General features: G+C 40.6%; 1 protein-coding gene across 2 annotated transcripts in view; it reads left to right on the top strand.

The window, feature by feature from the left end:
• PACRG (parkin coregulated) overlaps positions 1-23,530 on the top strand; it is a 447,188-nt gene extending 423,658 nt beyond the window's left edge. For both annotated transcript variants that reach the window (XM_019749820.3, XM_088795210.1), the window contains exon 5: positions 23,044-23,530. In XM_019749820.3, the coding sequence (XP_019605379.1) occupies positions 23,044-23,204 (161 nt within the window). In that variant the 3' untranslated portion in view covers positions 23,205-23,530. The remainder of the gene's footprint in view (positions 1-23,043) is intronic.
• Positions 23,531-24,742: the final 1,212 nt, after the last annotated feature.

The raw sequence follows: 24,742 nt of genomic DNA, 5'->3' as shown, positions 1-24,742 counted from the left end.
GAAATTAGTCATTAGGCGATTTCATCATTGTGCCGTCATACTCTACAGGTGGTCTACTCACTACAGCAATCATATGGGCTATACTTTTACACAACAGGCGGTGCAGTAGGTTTGTGTATACCAGCACCACCACAAACACGTGAGGAATGGGTTGTGCTATGATGTTATGTTGGCTTCAACGTCACTAGGCGACAGGAATTTTTCAGCTCCATTATAATCTTATGGGACTACCATCATATATTTGTTCCATCGTTGGCCTAAATGTTACACGATGCGTGATTTTATGTCAACTGAGTAGACACTCATATAAGAGGCACGTGCACTAACATTGTCCCACCTAACCCTGTACTAGACCCAGGACAGAGCAGCTATCATCCAATTTTACCCATGAGGACCATCCACCATGTTAAGCTAGACACCATAGAGGATTCAAAGATGGTTCCCATCTTCAAAGAACTTAATTCTTATAAAAGAGATATTTTTACAATACCTGTAAAATGGGTTACTTGGTGATAAGGATCATAAGAGAAGCATAAATACCATGTAAATGATTAAAGAAATGAAATATGTCTTCTGACCTGTGTGATCAGGAAAATCTTGATAGATGAAATGACCTTGACCGATTTCAGTAAGCAGAATCGGGAAGGAAATCCAGCAGGAGAGAACGAGAACGTGGGGATTCCCTTACTCTTGTTTGGAGATAGCAGTTGTCACTTTGGCTGGAGCCTAATGTTCCTGTGGGAGAGGGCTGGAAGATAAGGGCTGGCCTCAAGCCCATTAAAAAGGGCTCAATGCCAGGCCAAGGAAGCTGGAATTCATTGAACAGAATATGGTAAATTTCCGCAGGTTTTCTACAGTGGAGAACAGCAACACAAACAGAGTTAATGAAGGTCTAATTAGGTGGTTGTAAAGGATGAATGTGACAGGACAGAAAGCAGGAGACGTTATTGCAATAGGAAGACAAATTTTGGAGACAGATCATAAGGGTGGTGGTAGCAATGGAAATGGAAAGGGCGACCAGCCGTGATAACGAGGGATGCGGAGTGTCGGATGGGCTTGAGTCATTCTTCTTACACTTTTACAAGTGGCAAGTCCAATTTTTTTGTATCATAATCCAATGTCTATTATGTTGCATTGAACAGATTTTTCACTAAAATAAAGCATAATATATTCAAAACGAAGAAGGAAATATTGTAGGAAACTCATAGGGCTAGTGTTTGTTTTAAATACTGCATTATTCAAAGATGTGTCTACTCTCTAATCAGCTATCTTAATATTCTTTAATAACATTGAGTATCCTAAACCAGATCAATTCAAAGTTCTGTTTCTTCCAATTTCTCTAAAAATATTTTTTCTCCATTCCTTTTGAGTTCACTTTTATAGAAGATGGATATGACCTTCTGACTGGGACTCATTGAAATGACTGTGCAATCTCACACCCTCGCAAGAATTTTTGCAAAGATAGAAACAGATAGAGATTGATCCTGAATGTAAATTCAGACATAGTGATAATATTTATTAGACATCTTCCCAGTGTGTCAATGAATTATTCAAGTTACTGGGAAAGATTTTCCATGACTTCCCTTTATTCTTAATATGAAAGTTTCAACAGCCAGTAAAATGTCCAGAAAATCCTATGAACCATGTAGTTCTTTGGAGGTTTTAATGACACTTCAGTCATGAGCAACAATCAGTAATGAACTATCGATTTCAGCTCTAATAGAATGGAAGTGCCTCAGCCTTCCTGCCGGGTATCACAGCATGACACACACACACGTACATGGGTGCATACATGCAGACACACACCAGGACAAGCTAAGTATGGGTGCTAAAGTTACCTCTGTTATTTGGAATCCACAGAGGCCCACAGCCAGCTCTAGTCTCCATCCTGGCCATGAAATAGGCTTTACAAAGGGCAACAACCAAAGCACAACAGAATTAAGCCTTTCGTGCTCATTTCCGGGTGAGCCAAGGCAATGGTCTGACCAATGCAATGCAGCCATCTCAACCAGACTGCTGTATAGTTGATAGTTGCATCAGGAATTTGGGAGTATATGTTTTAGTAATTTCCGTTATTACCTAAATGTGTGGTCCATGAGATCAAAAAGACGTGAGACTAAATGCTTATCTTCCACATGAAGAATAGGGGAATTAAGAAGATGACATAACAACACGACATATATAATAGTCCACATGACAATTGGAAGAAGTAAACACAAATATTCAAAAGTATTACATATACCATGTATTAATTATGTCTAGCTATCCAAAGAATGTAGGTTTACAATTGTAGTAAGATTTTAAAGAAGTTTTCATCATTTTTGAAGATTAAATAAGAATCTAGAAAATCATGTTGTTTCAACATCAATGAATATAGAAGAGATAACTGTAAAAAGAAATAACAGGACGAACCACATTTTGATATGTCTTCATAAAGTCTAGTATTAATATCTTCTAGTATTTTCCTAATTTCCAATTCCAACCTAGATTTTATTTTTGCCATCAAGCCTGATACCTCCAATAGCAATTACAGAATATGACCCAATTATTTGTTTAAGAAAAAAATGAACTTTTGGTTAGGAAATAGAAGATATGTTCATGAAAATGACCTAAAACAAAAAATGCAATTGTAGTAAAATAGATGAGGAAAGTTGTACTTCTTGTATTAAAATATTTTTCATAAAACATTAAAAATATATTAATGAGAATTTAATTTCATAAGAAAGTTAATCTGTTATAATGTTGCTTTATGTATGTTTATATGAAATTTCATGGGAGTAAAACAAATTATCTCATCATAATATTGTTTTGTATCCCCTACGGAAATATTTTCATAAAACAGTTTAAAAAGCATAATACAGGTGGAAAAAGTTTTAGGCTTAGTGAGGATGGCACCTTTAAACAAGTTCTTTTCATGGAAAAGCAAGGAAATTTTCTAAAACATAAAATTTACTTTTAAAATTAGTCAATAAAAGTCATGTTGTCAATGTTGATCTCAGTTTTCCCCACATATGAAATGGCAGCTCAGGGAAAAGAGAACCATTGGAGAAAATCTGGAAAGGAAAGAGGTATTTTAAAGGACCAAATATAAACTTTGCATTTTACAGTAAATCTTCTGGCAACCATATCTATCCTTGCATTTAATTTTTTCCAATCATGGTGATTCAAAATAATAATTTGTACATTATTATTTCATGGATAATTGCAAAGCTATATATATGTGAGAAAGCAGTTTTCATTTAAATATTATGTCCATTGTTAAAAATGTGTTTAATGTGACATTTTTATTTCATTTTGTTGGCATATGTATCAAAACTCAATTTCTTGGTCAAATGACAAGAATGACATTTGATTATTTTGCGTATGGTGGTTAAAATTTTATGCTTGGAAGTCAGACCTCAACTTTTTATAATGCACACTCCTTATCTGTAAGACTGTAGATAACGACATTACCAACTTCACAAAGTTGTTAAGAATTAAAAGTAAATAAGTTAAATATATAAAAGATACTTAGAACATCTAGTGCCTAACCCATGATAAGAATTGAAAGTTAGATTAAATCATGCAAAATTGACATTTTTACAAGTCAAAAATGGTTAGATACTAGCAATGTCATCTGGTTAAATATAAAACAATGTTTGATTGTTATAGGCACATGTAAATATTTTAAAATCTCAAATGCATTCCAGTTTAATCCAAAACTTTTGGTCTTCTCTGTTATTAGAATTCTTGTTGGATACAGAAAGAAGAATGACATGAACCAAAATATATTTAAGACCAAATAATCCATAGCTATTAGGAGCTACCCCATCATAAAGGGATTGCATATGTTTAAGGATTAAATGAAGGGACATAAATAGTACCCCTGTCCTGATGCTGACACCTGGCTCTCCCCAGAGGGTGTGGTGTCCTGAGGCTCCGCGTGTTTCCAGGCCCGTGTAGCAGCGAGCTGGGGCCCAATCAGAAGTTTGCTTAAGGAACTGCAGGCAGGATGCCGTTGTCCCTTAACTCCTAGAAGTGGGAGGTAATGGACAACTTACCTCTGGGAGCCAGCAGCCTTCACCTGGCAGCCAACACCTTTTCTCCGGAGGACCTTCCTATAACGCCATAGCCCCTGGGGTTATTGGAAGACTCAGAGCCCATTTTTTGGTGGAATTCCGATTTCATTCTGCAGGAAATACAGACTCCCTCACTCCAAAAAAAAAATCTATTCCTTTCTCTAAATTCCAATTGGCCATCTCACAGTGTTTAGGATTTTTAAGGGGAATAGTAGAACAAATTAAAATGTGAGTCAATTTAGTTCCTTCAATTGCAACAGGACTTAAAGGAATTTAGAATTTTGAGTAGTTTTATTTACCACCTGACTTTTTATATCAGCAATATTTGGGGTTCTAGCTATGTAGTTTTTTACAGGAATTATCAATGGTTCCCTAACACACTCAGTACTGAAGTAACAACTGTATCAGTGAGTGTGCTGACACGTGCAGCTTTGTGATGTAGTTCGTGCATCTTATCTCAGACCCTTGGTCTTTCAGGTAGGGCAATACGTAGACCTGCCAGTGGCTTTTCAATGGGAGAAAAACAACTTTAAATGCTTCACACAGATCTCTGTAAACAGCTGGCTTTTTCTTAATATATAACATTGTAGCTTATAACAGGCTGTAACCACCTAAAAGGAAGTGAAAAAAGTAAAAGAAATGCCCAGCTCATTCAGAGTTCAAGTTCACACATACTGAAATATCTATCCAAATAATTATATTTACCTTAATTAACTGAATGGCATACAATTATCCATCTGACCTTGCCATAGCTCAATGCCAATCGGAAATTCAAAATCCTTTTATGTTTGTTTCTACCTGAAAATCTGCTCTCAATGTTATATGCAACTTTCTTCCCTCTACAAAGTTTTGTTTTGTTAGTTAAGTTGAAATAAGAAAATGTAAAGATTTTATTATTCTTCTTATTATTATTCTTATTATTATTATGATTCACTAGAGTGCAGGCAAGTTCATTATCTGACCTCAAAACAAAACTGACACAACTGTGCTTATTTGTGCCTAAAGGAGTTAATTATCAGTCCGTCTCCAACCGGAGGTCATGGTTAAGGTCTTGGCATGGCTTTATAAGGAGGCTCATGTTGCAGCTGTCTGCACTGTCCCTAGCCCGAAGATAAATAGCAGACTTTAGTTTCCACTGCTACTGATCTTTTAACCTTCAATTAGAACAAATGCTCTGGCTTACCTCCATCTGCATTCTCCAAGTTTATCTTCCAGAACCTACAGGACCTATCTCTTAACTATCTGCCACCCAGCCTCCAGCGTGGGCTTCCTGGAGGCGAGAGTCCAGGACCACTTTCATTTTATGAGTCTCCCCATCTATTTAAAAATGTAGAAATGCCAACACAGGGGTACATCAATTACAGTATATCATGAATGTTTACATTTAACAAATCAACACTTTTCACACATAAACCAAAATAACTAGGATTTCTACATGGCCTCATTTGTACTAGGTTGGTGCAAAAGTACTTATGGTTTAAAAGGTTAAAAATAATTGCAAAAACCGCACTTACTTTTGCACTGACCTAACAAATAATCCAGTTTGAAGGTCACCCCCAAAGTCTTGATTTAAGGCACTTTATAAACATGATGGCTGGACCAAATGGGGCCAGAGGTGCCGCCTGTGACGAGCCTGGCAGGTGAATGAGTGTGGTCCTTCATAGGATGGCCTGGGAGGACAAAGGATGATGGGGGTGGGGGGGCAATCACCAGGAAAGGAGGTAAAAAATGTTTTTTGGAAACCTAATCACTTGTAAATGTTCTTCCTTCTGGAAGTGATAATTAAATTACTCTAAGTAATTTATTGATTATAGGATTTCCTCTGCATTTCTTAACACAATCCCTCAAATTCTTTCACTTCCCGGGGTACTACTGCCTGGGGGCACCTTGAGCCATGACAGCAGCTTCTCCATGCTGTCCTCTGCTCTCTGAAATGCTGCTTATTGAGTCAGTCATAAAGAAATGAATGCTGGACTGTCTCATGCACTAGAAAAATCTAACCCTAGAGATCGGTCTACTCCATAGCTTCCCAGGGTGTTTTGAGACTTTGTTTCTCTTATAAAAATGATCCAACAGATAAATAGGCTACTAGTAAGAAGAAGTCATTCTCATAAGGAAAAACATGGAAAAAAACATTGAAAAAATGTTATTCTTCTTTAGTAATTAGAAGGCTAACTAAAGTAACCTTAAAGTAACATTTTACATATCCTGAATTAACAAACAAAATTTTAATTCTAACACCCAACACTGTGATAAAATAGATAAGCTCATATATTGCTGGTAACATTATAAATTGGCATAACCTTTCTGAAAATCAATATGGCATATAATATATATACCAATAACTAGAAAATGTTTGTATTCTTTGAAACAGTAACCTCTCTTATGAGAATTGTTTCAAGGAAATAGTAAAACTAAAGAAAAAGACTGTATGCCCAAAAACGTTTATTGCGTCATTATCTAAAATCGTGGAAATCTGGCAGTGGACGTAATGTCCCTAACTGGACGAGTTTGGCTCAGTAATTTACACTCTTTCAACTTCCCAGCTGTTACACGGTCTTTAACAATTACAGTGATGTGTGGCACAGCTCAATGTTAAGAAGAGTGCACGCGATAATTTGGTGAAATCGTGCATCTATCTGATGACAATTTGTTCCAACCTCGGGCCTTTCTTTGCATTTGCTGCTCTGCTCGCATCCTTCCCAGGCAGCTTACGCTCGCTAGCTTCTTCCCAGCATTCGGTTCTCCACTTCAAGTTACTTTTGCCAGACCTCCCCGATCCCTGCGCAGGGCGGCCCGTCCGGCCTTTCTCTGCTGTGGCAACTACCCACTTCCATTCCTTGCCAGAGCTTCTCACTCTCAGAAACACTCCTGTTTCCGCTTTGCCCCCTCCGCTCCATCCTCCTGAAATCACAGAGGTAGATCAACTACATCTGAGTTGAAATGAGAACCTGGTCCTGATTTCCTCCCTGGATTTATGGTCCCGTTCCTCTATCCTCAGTCTAGGAAGCCAGTTTCCAAACAGCAGCTGCCCTGGGTAATGGGAAGGTGCGCGTGAGCAGCAGGCAGGCCCCGCGCCGCCTCTGTGCCAAGCAGAGGTGCTCTCGCTGGCCCCGCAGGGACCCTTCCACAGCCCAAGCCCATCGGCATGTCAGGGTGCTCAGCCTTACCAGCTCCTGTCCTACAGCCTGGCTTTGGTGTCTTCCCAGAGGCCAGGGAGGCGGCCTGTCCTCTGATGCTTCCTATGTCACACTCCCATGGTCCCCGAAGTCCCCACTGTTAGTTAGAGCTACTCCTCTGAGGCAGAGGTCTCTATAAAAACGTAACCCGCCACATACAAGGATCCACCATCCCCTTAGTCCAAGCAGCATGAGGTCTGACAATGAAGTTCGTGAACTTGTTGCAACGATGCTGCTAACCATTTCTGGTTGTTTGTTTTTCGTTTAGGTGTAGAAAACAATGCAATAGTTAGACATTTACACCCCTCACAAAGTGATAAACCCCTCCCCCAATCTATTGCATCTCTGACATCGTGTATAGTTGTTACAATTCCATTGACTCTATTCCCTATGCTGTGCTCCACATCCTGTGAATATATATATGTGTATGTGTGTGTGTATTTAATATATATGTGTGTATATATATATGTATATATATATATATGTATATGTATATATATGTGTATATATATATATATATATATATATATATATATATATATAAAATTATAGTTGACATACAATATTATTCAGCTTCAGCTTCAGGTGTACAGTGCAGCGGTCAGACCGTCCATAAAGTGGTCTCCCCTAATAAGACAAGTGCCCATCTGACATCCAAAAAATCTTTGCATTATTGATTGTATTCCCCAAAGTGTCCTTCATATCCCCGTGGCAATCTGTGGTTACCCATTGTGCTTTCCAGTCCCCTCACCTTCTCCCTCATCCCCACCCCCCTCCCATCGAACAACTCTCAGTTTTTCTACATATCTCTGAGACTGTTTCTGATTAGTTTGTTCATTTATTTTATTCTTTAGATACCACATATAAGTGAGATCATATGGTATTTGTCTTTCTCTGTCTGACTTATTTCACTTAGGATAATGTTCTTTAGGTCCATCCATATCGTTGCAAATGGTAAGATTTCATTCTTCTTTGTTGCCGAGTAATACTCCATTGTATAAATGTACCACAGTTTCTTAATCCAGTCATCTACTGATGGGCATTTCAGTTGTTTCCACATCTTGGCTATCGTGAATAATGCTGCAGTAAACATAGGGTGCATAAATTTTTTCAAATTAGCATTTTGGATTTCTCTGGATACATACCTAAGAGTGGAATTGCTGAGTCATAAGGTAGTTCCATTTCCAGTTTGTTGAGGTACATCCGTACTGTTTTCCATAGTGGCTGCACCAACCTGCAATCCCACCAGCAGTGCACAAGGGTTCCCTTTTCTCCACATCCTCACCAGCACTTTTTGTTTGTTGATTTATTGATGATAGCCATTTTGACAGGTGTGAGGTGGTATCTCATTGTGGTTTTTACTTGCATTTCTCTAATGATTAGTGAGGTTGAGCATTTTTTCATATGTCTGTTGGCCATCTGTATGTCCTCTTTAGAAAAGTGTCTTTCATGTCCTCTGCCCATTTTGTGATTGGGTTGTTTGTTTTTCTGATGTTGAGTTGAATGAGTTTTTTTATAAATTTTGGATATTAACTCCTTATCAGATGTATCATTGACAAATATCTTCTCTCATTCAGTAGGATGCCTTTTTGTTTTATTGATGATTTCCTTTGCTGTTTAAAACTTCCTAGTTTGATGTAATCCCATGTTTATTTTTTCTCTTACTTCCCTTGCCTGAGGAGATATATCAGTAAAAATATTGCTAAGGGTAATGTCTGTAAATTTACTTCCTATATTTTCTTCTAGGAGTTTTATGGTTTCAGATCTTACGTTTAAGTCTTTAATCCATTTTGAATTTATTCTTGTATACGGTGTAAGGAGGTGGTCCAACTTCATTTTTTTTGCATGTGTCTGTCCAGGTTTCCCAGCACCATTTATTGAATAGACTGTCTTTACCCCACCATAAGTTCTTTCTTCCATTCTTGTAGATTAAATGACCATATAGGTGTGGATTTATTTCTGGGCTTTCTATTCTGTTCCATTGATCTATGTAGTCTGTTTTTATGCCAGACACATAGACAAAAACCATGCTGTTTTTATTACTATATCACTATTACATTGTTGTTATATTACTTCAGGCTTGTAGTATGATTTGATGTCAGGTATTGTAATACCTCCCACTTTGTCCTTGTTTCTCAAGATTGCCGTGGCTATTCAGGGTCTTTTATGGTTCCATATAAATTTTAGGATTATATGTTCTTTTTCTATGAAAAATGTCATTGGTAGTTTGATAGAAATTGCATTGAATCTATATATTGCCTTAGACAGTATGGGCATTTTAACAATATTAATTCTTCCTATCCATGAGCATGGTATGTGTTCCCATTTATTTGTATCTTCTTTAATTTCTCTCTTCAGTGTCTTATAATTTTCTGAGTACAGGTCTTTTATTTCTTTGGTTAAATTTATTCCTAAGTATTTTACAGTTTTGCAGCAATTGTAAATGGAACTGTTTTCTTAAATTCTCCTCCTCAGAGTTTATTATTGGTGTATGCAAATGCACCTATTTCTGAATATTAATTTTGTATCTTGCTACTTTACTGATTTCATTTATCAGTTCTAATACTTTTTGGTGGAGTCTTTGGGGTTCTCTATATATAGTAAGTATCATGTCATCCGCATATAATGACAATTTTATTTCCTCCTTTCCAATTTGGATGCCTTGTATTTCTTTTCCTTGTCTGATTGCTGTGGCTAGAACTTCCAGCACTATGTTAAATAGAAGTGGAGAAAGTGGACAACCTTGCCTTGTTCCTGATCTTAAGAGAAATAGTTTTAGATTTTCCCCATTGAGTATGATGTTAGCTGTCGGTTTCTCATATATGGCCTTTATTATGTTGAGATATGATCCCTCTATTCCCACTTTCTTAAGGGTTTTTATCATAAATGGCTGCTGGATTTTGTCAAATGCTTTTTCTGCATCTATTAATATAACCATGATTTTTATTTTTCATTTGTTGATTCAGTGTATCACCTTAATTGATTTTGTGTGCCTTTTTGTTTTATTGATGGTTTCCTTTGCTGTGAAAAAAAGTTTTAAGTTTGATGCAATCCCATATGTTTACTTTTTCTTTTACTTCCCTTGCCCAAGGGGATATATCAGTAAAAATATTACTCAGGGTAATGTCTGCAAATGTACTCCCTATATTTTCTTCTAGGAGTTTTATGTCTTCAGGTCTTACATTTAAGTGTTCAATCCATTTTGAATTTGTTCTCATATATGACATAAGGAGGTGGTCCAGTTTCATTTTTTGCATTTGTCAGTCTAGTTTTCCCAGCACCATTTATTAAATAGACTGTCTTTACCCCAATGTAAATTCTTGCTTCTGTTGTCAGATTAAATGACCATATATGAATGGGTTTATTTCTGGGCTCTCTATTCTGTTCCATTGACCTACGTGTCTGTTTTTATGCCAGTAGCAGACTGTTGTGCTTACTATACCCTTGTAATATAATTTGATGTCAGGTAGCATGATACCTCCCACTTTGTTCTTGTTTCTCCAGATTGACGTGGCTGTTCAGGGTCTTCTGTGGTTCCATATAAATTTTAGTGGCTAAGCTTTTTTGATATCAAAGGGATTATTCGTTATGAATTTATACCTACTGGACAGTTAACCAAGTTTACTGTTTGGAAGTGCTAAAAAGGCTGTGTGAAAAAGTTACACGACCTGAACTTTTCACCAACAATTCATGGCTCTTGCATCACGACAATGCACCAGCTCACACTGTACTGTCTGTGAGGGAGTTTTTAGGCAGTAAACAAATAACTGTATTTGAACACCCTCCCTACTCACCTGATCTAGCCCCCAATGACTTCTTTCCTTACCTGAAGATTAAGGAAATATTGAAAGGAAGACATTTTTATGACATTCAGGACATCAAGGGTAATACGATGACAGCTCTGATGGCCATTTCAGAAAAAGAATTCCAAAATCACGTTGAAGGGTGGACTAGGCGCTGGTGTCAATGCATAGATAGCTTCCCAAGGGGAGTACTTCAAAGGTGACCATAGTGAAATTCAGCAATGAGGTGTGTAGCACTTTTTCTAGGATGAGTTCGTGAACTTAATTGTCCAACCTCGTAGGTCTTGCCCATAGAGCCTGTAGAGGGGCAGTGCCTCAATAGAGAACATTCCCAAGAGTCTGGAACTAAACGGAATGATTTTCTTAGAGACCTTGGGTCGTTGAAGGGTAACAGCTCCCTGGAAGTGGGCACTGGAGCAGGGCCCAGAAACCAGTCAGGTCCTTGGTCCCTGTCTGTCAGCCTCCTGGAGGTTTTCCTTGTCCAGACCTGACATGGCACAGCCACCTGATCAGAAGCTCCGCGAAGGCGCTTTTCTTCAGGACGTTTGCCCAGAGCCCTGAGTCTACTGCGCAAATATCGAATTTGGGAGCCTGGCTGGGGCAGGAGTCATGGGGTCCACCAGCACCCCAAGGGACGTAGGGCCACACTTTGAAGAATCTAGAAGAGGAGGGAGGGTTTTTTTGGGTTCAGAGGCCCACACAGTGAAGGTGGAGGATGGGGTCCTTTTGCTACCAAGTAGGAAGCTGGAGAGGTTTTCTAAAGGCCTGCACCCCACTCCTCCCGAAGGAACAAAATCAGAGCCAGAACAACGCCCCAATTCTTCCTTCTGTTCTACTCTCTCTTCTCCTGGTGGCCAGCAACAGGCAAGGGCTCTCTCTCTCTCTCTCTCATTTCTCTCTCTCTCTCTCTCTCTCTCTCTCTCTCTCTCTCTCTCTCTCTCTCTCTCTCAGCTACTTGTTTGATATTAAATGGGACTTATAGCACAAGTATGTTTGTATTGTGCCAATTAGTACCCCAAAACACAAAATAAGGAAACCCAAATACATATTATTTTGCACATAAGTCCATAGGAATGCTACATGATATTGACCTTATTGTAGCTTGAGGCACAAGTTTCAGGTTTGCTTTGAAAAACAAAATCTACTCTTTCCTGTTGGTTTACCGGGACTGCCTCTCACCAGTCAGCCAGGAGAAAAATTGAACTTAGGAAAACTACTGAGTGTCAACTTCAGCCACAAATTGTTTCCTTGTAAAGTCCCACACAGGCGCATTCTGATCAGAGACGCACGCAGGGTCCAGGGGACCAATCTAGACGAGGACAGCAAATCCCACGTGAGTTGTGACCATCCCAAAGGCGGGGGCCCAGATCACGGTGAGCTCTCTCTCATTCATGACTTGAAGACACAACAGCCCAGGTCCTGCTCTTTTTCTGAGGCTGTAGAGTGAACACGTCTCATTAAACAATAAAGCGAAAAGCTTACTGCTTGTGATCTGTGGGCCATGTTTCCTGTCTCTCCAGGAGGAGAGTTAAATCCTAGACAATCTGACTTCATAGGGGTGGCAATGATCATAATTACCAGAATTGGTCAACAGCTTATTATATTCATGAAGACATAACATATTTTCTCTTATTTTTATCCTTGCACCTATCTTAGCAGGTAGGTGTTATTACACCTGTTTCAATCAGAGTCTCAATAACAGGCTGAAGTCCCACAGAGCTGGGATGCAGAGCTGTTTGCATCCAACAAGAAGCTTGTCTGCAAGGCTTTAGCCCCTTGGGGATACTAATGATTTATTTCCAGGCTGCCTTTGTCTGGACTAACCTACTCTTAAAATCCTGAATCACAGGAAAGCAACTGTATGAACTAAACTGACGAATTTTAAAAGATAAAAATGTAACAGGCAAATAAACATTCCTTATTCAAAAGTATCAAAAGTCAGCATATGTCAGAGCATTTCCAACAAGCTCTAGTTTCAGTTCTTGAGCAAACCTGATTTTGCTGCAATGGCAAATTAAACGGTTACATGTTCATTTCCACCCACAATTTAGATACCTCTCTCTCTCTCTCTCTCTCTCTCTCTCTCTCTCTCTCTCTCTCTCTCTCTCTCTCTCTCTCTCTCTCCTTTTTTTTTCTTTTTTTCTTTTTTGACCATGTGGCCAAAACTTTGATTGGACTTTAGTGAAGTCCTGAACGTTCGTAAACATGTTCTTCTTAGTCAAGCTGAGTATTTTCAGATTGCGTGCTGCATTATGAAGCTTGGGGACAAAAGTGGATGACTCTCGCCACATTTAACTCACCCGTGTCAAAGCTGATAAAAATTGATAGTTGGAGCTTTGAAAGATAGTGTGAGGTTATTTTAAACTGAGACAGCTGTAACAGGCTTGAAGGTTAATTCCATCACTTTTACAGCAGTTCCCCCAACAGATTACTTTGATTTGTTCATTAAATATATTATTTTTGCATTAATTGAGCTCATTTGATGAGAAAGATTCCCACTCTGTAAAATTTCCAGCTAATTGCTTGGAAACCTATCCAAATTTTGCACCTAATAATTCATTTTAGAATTTTCAAAGAGTAGATAGTTTAGGCAAACTGAACTATATGCCGGAATCGGACCATATCTGATCTCCAGAAACAGTACAATGTGCTTTTTCATTGGAAGCACCATTAGTGAGCTTATTTAAATATTCTTTCTTTCTGTTTTTTTTTTTGCAACAGAACAAATTGTACATCAAGGCCAAGAAGGTCTTTTACTTTGTGGCTCCATGCCCCGCTGTGCAGGCCATTGATCTAAAATGATTTAATCAAATTTTGTTATGAGGGCACTGCCAGTGTGGACACACAGGGGTTTCTGAGTTCTGAGCGCATTACACTGATGAACGTTCTAGCACAGATAATTTGCACATCACCTCATAGTTTACTGCATTCGCTGATAACGTTTGTTAGAAATCTAACATTTCTTTTTCTCTTTTTGTGCCTTAATCACACACATACACATAAAATCAGAGCTGAAAATGGGTTGCATCATTAATGTTTCCTGGAAATGGAAAACTGTGACAACAGCTGTCATTCTGGCTCATTTTTAAAAGTTTTCAGCATCAGTCTAAAGTAGTAAAATTATTTCCAGTAGGTTTACATCAGTCTTGAAAGCAGCAATCAATATTTCCTTTCCAACTGAAATAATTTATTTGGCTATTTCTTGAGTTGGCTGAAAAGTACCATGTAGCTATGTAAGAAACCATATTAAACAAAATTTACATATTAAATGAAAACACTAGAAAAAATCCATCATTTTCTTCATCTTGGAGCAAAGGCTGCTAATATAGTGAATGGGATAATCCGATCTTTCATTTTGGAAAAAAGTTTTGTTCTCTCTCAAACTTAAGGGTGACCCAGATGAGCCCCACTTTAAATCAAGGAGGAGTTTGGAAAAGAGATGAGTCTATCTAACGATAGAGACCCTCCATATACAAACTGTTTCAAATTCACATAAATACTATTTCCGCGGATAGGAATTCACAAGTACGTAAATAGTAAGAATAAGAATTAGAAAAACTGTGGTCACCACATTTAACATACAATGTATTTAGAACTGAATTTGCTTTATCGTATCTGGATTCAGAAAACCCACTGAGTCATAGTTTATTCATTCATGCATCCCTTTTACACGTGTTCAGTTTGTATTTGCTGCCAATGAATGAGGTTTGTAATATATGCAGTGTGAGCCTATCCTTCAAAAGGTGGTAAAATGTACGAAAACTAAGTAAACATGAAACTCTTCCTACGGGTTCGAGAGTGACATGTAGACAAGTCAGATTCCTGACTATTGCTCTAGGAATTCGAAAGAAGGAACGGTGATTGTGGAGTCAGCTTCACAGGGGAAGTAAAGCCAAACTAGTCTTGACAAAAGGTAAGTTTGGACTTATCAGGAGGCAGAGGGGAGCATATTCCAATGGGGAATTTTAAAGACATGAATAAAACGGCACACATTGGGGATTAGTAAGAAATCCAGTCTGAATGGAACAGAGGTCTTGCTAGGAAGGGACAAAACACAATACTGGCTTTAGAAGGGAGCAGATTACAGGGGGTCCAGATGATGGGGGTTTGAATGTGATCCATTAAAGAAGATGGAGATGTGGGTTATTAATCAGGAGAGAAAGTGATTGGACAAATTAATCTGCAGTGTGAATTAGGAAGAGGGAAACTGGAAGATGGAAAGACCAAGTGGACTGTTAGCTACGATCAGCGTGGGCTGGGTTTAGTGAGCAGCCCGGCTCCACCTCACAGCAGCAAGCGGAACAGAGTGAAGGTGGAGTCAAACGCGAACCTTCTGGGCCCAGACTCAGGGCTTTGCTCCCGACAGAGAGACGTCAGGACTTACCTGGTGGGGGCCCCACGAGGGACCTCCACACAGCATTCTGTTCCATCAGGCACTGTTCTGGAATCATAATAACTTCCTGAAGGAACACTATAGACCCACCTAGTCTTCATGGAGGATGGGAACTTGGCACCTGCACTCATAAACTTCCCCAACACCTGTGGCTTGAATTTGGGTTTTGTTTTTTAAGGATATAGAAAGACCATTTAGATGCCTACACAATTCCTACTTTTCACCTTCTCCCCCTCTTCCAACTATCCTGCACTTACAGGTTTTCCCAGCCCCATGGCTCTCACTGCACCAAGTGTCCCTCCACAAGTAGCTATGACACCTGGTCAGTGACCTCAGGCTGCTTCTCTGGATCATGTATGTTAAAGCCTTAGAATTTCCCCATCTGTAAGACACTATAACTAATACCTACAGATCTAGAAATAAATCATAAATGCTCGTAAAGACAGGAGGGATGGAATAGGAAAGGAATCCTAGAATTACCCCATGTTGCTGGTGTATCACATGGCACTGAGAAAGTGCTTGGTATTGGTCAGCTTTGATTTTTGTCTTCCTCCAGACAGCTCTGCGAAGCATGTCGTTATTTCATGTTGACATATGGTACTTACACCTCTCCTTCTGGACTTTCCCATCCTCCTTCTGGTTACACTTCAACCTACCACACGCTTCTTTTTCAGTACCCCACTATCACGTCCTGCCTGGGTCACTCTACTAAGGCATTTCTCCTCTCTACACCTCAGTCGCTCCTCTGTGCAGGGGAGCCAAGCATAGTATTTAGCTCAAAGGGCTATTCTTAGTTTTAAATGGCGTCCTGCTGGTATTATGGTTGTTGCTATTACTCTACCAGGAGATAAGCCAGGGAACAGATTGAGGACAGAGCTGGACTTAGAACTCTCTGCTCCCTTGTAGACACAGTCTGCCCATTGAGTCAGGTTGGCCAACAGGAAAACAAGATGTGCTGTCATGTCATAAGCCTGCGTTCAGCTTTAATTTTTAATGATTACTGAATTTATTGTTATAATCATCCTGAGCAGGATAAATTTTTTCTCAGTATAACTTCCATGTCAAACTACTCATTGTAATCAGAGATGAATCTAACTCACCTTTTGGATTTTCAACAGATCTGTATATATATATATATATATATATATATATATATATATATATATATATGTATATGTATATGTATATATGTATATATGTGTATATATATATATATATATATATATATATATATATATGCAGATCATATATATATATATAAAAGTTAACCTATACATTAGGTCTTTATTCTAAGAAATCAAAATCTATATAGACTTATTAAAATAACAGAATGGAATAATTTTTGGTAGTGCATCAACCAATAATTTGAGTTTTTGACGGTGTTCTTTCTTAACTAGAACTAATTTACAAACTTTTTTCCCACTATACCAATACACTCCAATGTTATCGTTGTTATTTCTTAGAGAAATAAATCCACTTTGCAGTTGGAAAATGGCAATCGCTTAGAAATGTTCATTGTCTATCTGATGGGAAATTTAAATATTTCATTGACAATTGGGTCAACATCCATGATCTCTTCAGTTTCACACGTGATCAGTGCCCCCAATCAGAAGATGAAAGCTTGTCCTTGAGCTTTCAAAACTATGATGGCTCAGTAGCCTCTTGCTTTAGTCACCCACCTCCAGTGTCAAAAAGCGACAAAGAGAGAGAGATAGAGAGACACCCAGCTGGGAATCGAGGTCTTGCTTCAAAGCTTTTATCTTCAGAGGAAAGAAATCTTGTGAATTTCATTAATGTCACCAAGATCTGAGAAGATTTGAAGTATTTAAGCCCTTGGGCATTTCTAGCATGCCAGATGCTGTGGTTATTACAAGTTTTTGGTTGCAAAACCATCACAACTTTGATTCACACCTCCATGAACCAAGACTCGAAAATATCCATTATGTGGTCATACTTCAGGGCATGTTGAAAACCATCACTTTACAGAGGACGTGAAGTCAGCCAAGGAAGGGTTGGCCAAGCTTGGGCCAAATATGGAAACACCTGGATTCCGAATGGAGTGACATGTTATGGTTAAGAGGGAAAAAAAAAATCAGCCCCCCTCAAAGTACCATGGCAAAGCTAAAAACAGAAAGTGAAAGAAGCATTTGTTTAGGATTCTAAAAGTAGCTCACCTCAAAACGTCTCCCCACACGGCTCCTTCTCTTACTGGGTGGAGAAAGATGAATTGGGTCCTCAGCTTTCTTCCTGTCTTCCTTTTCGCTTCCATTCCCTCACCTCCATAAAGGATCGAACTGAAATTCACAGTTGTTCCCACTGTAATTTTCCAAATTTCATGGGAGAAAGCCTGCTTAAACAGCAGTAAGTGCAGAAAGAGAATTGCTGTTTGGGTCATCTCAACCTTATAACTGTTAAATCCACTAAGCCCAAAGGGAGAGTTTGTTCAGAGTCATCCAACAGGAAATCTGCGATGATTTAATATCATCAAGAAACATTTTACAGTAAGAATATTTGCAGTAGGTTCCACCTGCACATACCTGCCAAGACCTGGTCCCAAACCCCAAGGGCTCACTTTCTCTTTCCAGAGCAATGACATCACCGAAGCCCAATCAGAAGGAATGCAGCTTTAGCAGTGACGGATGCCATCAAACTGTACAGGTCTTGACAGGTAAAGCTCCTTCAACTGGGCTTTAGAGCTCTTGAAATTTTTTAGGTCAGCCTTTGAGAAACAAAAAAATGCCTTTCTTCTGATCCAGAAAGAAACAATCTAGTTTCTTCTGTTAGCGTGTTGTATAAATTCCCCTCTATGTTGCTTCACATTGTCAAGCCCCCATGGGCACGCGCTGTAGGACCAGAGTTCTTGCTGCAGGCTGAGCTCGCCAGCCATTCACCTGGAGAAATGGTGTGACCGTGTGCTCTCTGCAGCTGCTTTGTATTGATGGACGCTCTCATACAGAGAAGAGCTTCCGGCGGGACGTGATCTGGATTAACGTTTAAGTACAGTACATGTGAAGTGGCCACTCCTGGCAGCACTTCAGACCCCACACAAATGGCCAGAGAGACAGCGATGGAACCAAGGAGGGTGTAGCCAAGCCATGATGCAGCAGGAGCAATTTATTTCAAAGCCTTGGTTTTATGACTGTGATTCAGCGTTGGGTGTGTTGAGAGAATCTGTCTGCCTGGCTGCCCAGGGCCACAGTGACTGTTGTTCCATTGGGCTAATCATCATTTTATTTGTCTGAGGTACTTGCAAATGTCTAGTTACCGAAAGTGCTCAGGTGCACTTAAGAGGTAACACAAACCATTGTTGTTGCGCATGGCAAGTTACCTCATAAAATCGGAGCTCCCAAAAGGTGATATTTAGCATGAAGAAGATTGTCAGCGATTGTCTGGGTGTCACTTGAGTCGTCCCTACTTATTTCCTGATTCTCTCTAGGGGGTTTTAATTGAGTTTCCCAGGCTCGGGTTATATTTAGGAATGTTCGGTTCCTTGTCTTGTAAAAGCACCCAAGTTGTGAGCACCTTCAGGATGACGGGGAGGTGGGCACGGGTGCTTCCCCCCCACCCCGCCCCGTGGACCACGGCTGCTCCATTGTGGGCCCTGCTCTTCCCTTTAGAGGGTATTGCGGCTGCTTCACGGGAGACCCGCAAAATTAACAGGGAGCACTTCTTTTCCCGAAATCGCGCCTATTTATTTTCTTAGTCATGACCAGAAAGTATAGGTAGATTTCATAAATGATTTTGTCTGTTGGTGCCAGACGACTAATAGCTCAGGTACATTGAATAAGCAACCTGACGTAAACATTTATGCGTTTTATATTTCTGGTGCCTTCAGTTATGCTTTCCCTTTTTCCTTTCTTCCTTTTTCCTATAATAGTACTAACTCACAAAAAAAGAAAGAAAAAGGAAAAGGAAAAGCATAAAGCTTCTACACAGTCTAGAAATTGCAAACCTGCTCAGAGAATAGGTCCTCAAACTCCCAGGTGATGTGTGTCTGCGACTGGCCCCTGTCACTGCATAGCAGACATCCATGTGAAATGGGGATGGCTCATGTCACCTCCCTTTGCGGTGGCCCTTGGTGATGAAGTGTTATGGTAGTCACATCACAGTCATGAGCTGAGCTCATGCGCAGGGATGATGCCGTTGCCAGACTTGAGACAGAGATAGGCACGATTCCCAGTTCTGACCAGCATGGCATCTAGAAAGAGGACACTTTGAAGGAGGTTAGATAGAAAAAGGATATGCCTGTCCTGAAACGTACTGCCTACATAATCAAAAACAATTTCAACATTCAGAATAATAAATGCATTTAGAACAATTCCTAACCAGGAACAACAACGGCACGCAGTCGCTGCATGGCCCCTGCGTACAAGAATCCCGAAGAGAAATGAAATCCCTTCTACTCTGCTTGCGCAGTCTCCCTTTAGCAACAAACGCAACACAATCTGGTTTAAACCTTTGTTACCGTCCTATTTGTTGGGTTATAAATAAAGAATATATCTTTTCCATCATCAATGTATCTTTTTAGCTGCTGGACTCCTAGTTTCCCAGATTGAAATGCCATAGATTGAAATGTCGTCTTCCTAATCAGAATTGACAGTTGTAAATAACCATTTTTTAAGCATCCTCTTCTCACAGCATATTTCCCAACAGCATCATATGTATTTAAGAGGGTGAGCGTAAGCTAATCTCAAGTTCAGATTCTCAAAGATGCTGACAGTAGAGCAGTTTTGAAAAGGAGACCACATTGCTTTACCTGCCTCTCAACATGGTTTGACACTAAACTGTGCCCTGTCATCATGGCAGCACGGAAAAGAAGGAATGTGTTCCTTTTTGGGTCTTTTTTTTCCTGCCCCAGGGATACACATTCTGCAACCACAAACTATTCTAACTCCAACTCACTTTTTGAATAAGCGACTTCTGTTCTTTTTACCATTTGGGCTTGTACACTGTTAAGGAACAAAAAAGCTACATAGTTTACTTACTCCTACAGTTACATATTTTTTAAAAAGTAAGAATAGGTTATTATTGAAATAAAGCATTGCTTGTCATTGCAACATTCGGGAAGGCGGTGGAAAAAACAGGGTGTGTTAAGCCACCCATTGTGTGCAGACTTTTCAAACCCCATCTGCCTCCATCAGGAAAATATGTCTGTCTTGTGATCGACTTGGTTTTTGACCTTTTGACTAATATGCCAACAAAAGGCACAATATATTAGTGATTAATTTATGTATCTTTGTCTGTATGGAACTGGATCAAGGCTGTCACTACTCATTGGTGACGATACTTTCCGCATGCCCGCCAGGTGGTTTGTGCCACGGGCATGGCTGTCGTGTGCACACGTGCTCATGCCACCTTCTCCCAAAGTTCACCTCTTTCATGACCAGACTGTCATCTGGCTTTAAAAGCAAGGCTTTCCAATACACCAAGACTCGCCAGAGACAAAGACTCCTGCTGGACACTCTCCCCTGTGACTGGAAGCTAACAGATCCCTTCTCCCACTTCAGTCTCGCTTGTCACACAGGCTGTCTGTCCCTGTCCGTCTAGCCCCTTTCTCTGACCCCTTTGTGGCTTTTGTCCTGCTCTCTTGAACCATCTTTCCCAATGTGTTTTCTTTCCACACACGTAACTACCGGCTTCTCCCATCCGAAAGCTGCCCCAAGGGGGTCCATACCAAGCTGTCCTCCCTGGTGGGCAGTGCGGAGGGCATGGACTCTCTTCTCAGACCACCGTGCAAATCTAACAAGAAAAAACAAAAGCCTGCATACTTTGTGTGTGTTTGTCTACATTTTTGTTTTTTAAAAGCTTAACTTTTGCTCAAAAACAATAAGGCATGAACCTTTTTGTTCTATATAACTACCATAAGTGGGTATTTTAGATAATCAGCTACTCTGTAAATCAAACTTGAACTTAGCTTTCCATGTGACAGCAGGAAGGCTTCTACCGTGAGGAAGAAAAACCCCACTTAATTACAATGACTTAGTGAACCATTTTAAGTTTATTTGTTATGAAAAATCGATATGCAGCATAGCTGTATGACTCATAATCTCTTTCTGCAAAATTAGTAATAATTCTGCCTGCCTTCACCCCCACCAAAAGAAACTAATCAGGAGAGAAAATCATTTTATCTATGCTGTAGAAGACAGTGATATTTCTCTAGTAAGTTTCTGGAAAAATCAAGCGAAAGAACTGCTTATCTATACTGTGTGGGATTGGAATTGTTACTTTTATTTCTGGTCTGAACAATTACTCCAATCTTTTTAAAAATGTCCAAAAGAAAAGAAAAAACTAGGAACAAAAGAGTTGAAATCCCATTTTCCCCCTCTATTATTTTCACATTCAAGCAAGATACGCATTCTGGAGCCCTGCTTGAAGTATGACTAAAACGAACCCCTTTACTGATAAAGTGCACACTTACACGGTGCACGCCATGCGCTGTGTCCTGGGCCCTCGTCCTCGCCCAGCTGGGCCCTCTCAGCCCGTCCTGCCATCCTTTACTGTCATCGTAGATAAGACGGGGGTGGGGGGTGGGGAACGTCACCACAGGCACAGTGACAGCTCACTCACTGGGAGAGTAAATGTTGAAGTCCTTGGAAATCTGTGACTGAAATGCAACATGAATTCGTGTAACGACTATTATTAGAGGAAAAAACTCTGGTGCTTTCGTTCTCTGGACTGAAGCACAGGTCCCCTGTTTTTGTGAGACACCCTGGATTTGGGTCTCACAGGCTGGGTGCGACATTGTCCTTCTTACCTCTGAGGCTTGAGAATGAGTGTGCTGTGTGGAGTAGCTCCGACGTAGGTTCCAAGGCCATCAGAGGGCAGTCCTAGATCTACCTTCCCTCACAGGTGACTGCAGTGGTCACGTCAGGGCTCTGTGGGCAGGGCCGTCGTCGGGTCCTCCAGGCCCCCCACCTGGGCTGACCGCCTGCCTGGGCTTCGAGAGGCTCCCAAACCAGCAGTGGCACAAAGTCCCCATGACACCATGCCTAACAACTGTCACCTCGACGTTCAGGGATCAGTCAGGAGCTGCCACAGCTGGAAAGGCAGTTTCCTGCAGTCCTTCTGCATCCGGAGGGATGGGCCAACTTCAGGGACCTGAACTCTTGCATTCGTGATACTTAGAGGAGAAAGACCTTACCATGGGCACAAAAAGCAGCAGGGACACAGGGACGAGCCCCGCATCATTCCAGAACATACCCATTTTCAACCACGCAGGGCCCACACCCTAACCTGACGCTAGCCTGCTCCTTCTCAATATGCCATGTTGCGATTTTGAAGAACTCAAGGCCCAAGGGAACAGTCTTTATGTAACTGTCAGAGTTGAGAAAGAGGTTCCCTGATGCGTGAACAGCATTGAAGCCATGACGACCTCGCTTTCATGTAGTCTATTTTTTCTGTAGTGTAGACGGATTTTCATCAGCTCCAATCTGGGACTTTGTATTTTCATATATTTGTTACCACTCCTAAAACTCAGCAAGACCACGTCAAAATGTTAAATGCTTGCGTCTCCTAACACACATTCAGAGAAAATGACCAGATTGAGGGGTAGGACTTTTCGGGAAACGGCACAGAAATAACGGGCCTCTTTGTGTGTTTGCCTGAACCAGTGAACTCCGGAGATGGCATTGACTACAGCCAGCAGAAGAGGGAAAACATCGGCGACCTGATCCAGGAGACGCTGGAGGCCTTCGAGCGCTACGGAGGAGAAGACGCCTTCATCAACATCAAGTACATGGTCCCTACCTATGAGTCATGCTTGCTAAACTAATGGCAGGGACCCCTGGGGTTGAAGGAGGCTTCCCTTAGCGTTGCTATCATCGGTGTCTGCTGCCATCAGCACCTCATTATTTGTGACAGCTGCAGTTTTCTTTGCTACAGCTGCTAAAATAGTGGCCTATGGGCCATGGGACTGTTAGCCCTATTGAGAGTAAGGCCTTCCGATACATAAATAGTGCCTGTTTCTTAGACTACAATAGTGTACTGTGCTTATTTGTCCTATGAGAAGAATTGCTTCTCTATACAGCTTGGCTAGGCTAGGAGTCGGAGTTCAACCTCCAGTTGTGGAGACAATAAAACTATGATTTTCATACGCAATTCAGCGATTGCTGTTCTGTGTGTGCCTGCCCTGAGGGTGACGTCATAAGTTGTAAGGGAAGAGTTTATGCTAACTGCTTAATAGGTGTTTGTCATGGAAGAGAAACACCAGTTCACCAGCACCTCTCCCTGCAGCTGTGCAGGACCATGTGCTCTGACATTCAATAAAACTGTTGAATCTAGATTCCAATTACAGCAGGACACTTGGGCAGCGCGCTCTGAACCTCAGCTATAATCGTGACTAATGCTCCCAGCCCATGGTGGTCTGGGCTTGCGGGGGCTTTCCAGGTTATCTGTGGGTGGGGTGGGGGTGGGGGACACTGGGAGAAGAGTGGGGGGCAGGGTTACGGGGCAAAAGGTAACACAGTGGACATGACTTTGAAAATGCTGGTTTGACTCCTCGTCCCTCCGTGTGGTGACATTCCCATCAGGACCTGGCGTGTTACTGACAAAATGGTACTCGGCAGCTTGCTCAAGCTGTCTAATCATTTTTGGAACAATGACTTACATGCATTTTAATCATTTAACCTTAACAATTACGCTGTGAAGCAAATCAAATTCTTTTCCTGGGCTAGTCTCCTGTCCTTCGTCTCCTTCAGCTGGTCGGATGGGTTCTCACCGCACCGCTCTGCAGGTAGGTCTGATGGCAGTATTCGGGAATTTTATCGAGACAAAAAAAAAACAGAAAAAGAAAAGACAAAAGACAACGAACATGCACGTTTTCATTCTGAGAAAGCAAAAAGGTGCCCGTAGAGCAGCCCAAGGCAATCAGCCCAATGATGGCTTTGCAGGCTTGCCGGCAGTGAGCTCCGGGCATCTGAAACTCGGCCCAGAAAGCTTCATAAAGACAGAACACTGACGCTGCAGACCTGAGAAATGCTGTAACTGCCCACAAATGCACTGCCCAAAGTAGCCTACTCTGTAACAAAGTGCAATTTCTGCACAAAAGCGAAGAAATGAAATGCGTCCCACCATGCCTGGCCATTGGCCTAGAGATACTGTCACTAATTGTGTAAGACACAAGTTTCCAACCGCAAACACTGTGAAACCGGCTCATTATTCACCTTTCTCAATGCCTGGCTCAGCATATGACATCTAACATCTAAGTAGCTACCATCTAGTTTCAGTCAGCATTTTTTAGGATAAATGGAGATGCATGACTGCGTAAGACAAATTGGCTTTCATGTATAATATTTCGAAAAGACAGAGCTA

This window comes from Rhinolophus sinicus, chromosome 2 (genome assembly GCF_057876585.1).
Source record: "Rhinolophus sinicus isolate RSI-liver-muscle chromosome 2, RSI-T2T, whole genome shotgun sequence".
NCBI lineage: Eukaryota > Metazoa > Chordata > Mammalia > Chiroptera > Rhinolophidae > Rhinolophus > Rhinolophus sinicus.
Note: the sequence above shows the minus strand (reverse complement) of the source record. Positions and strands in the feature narration are given on the sequence as shown.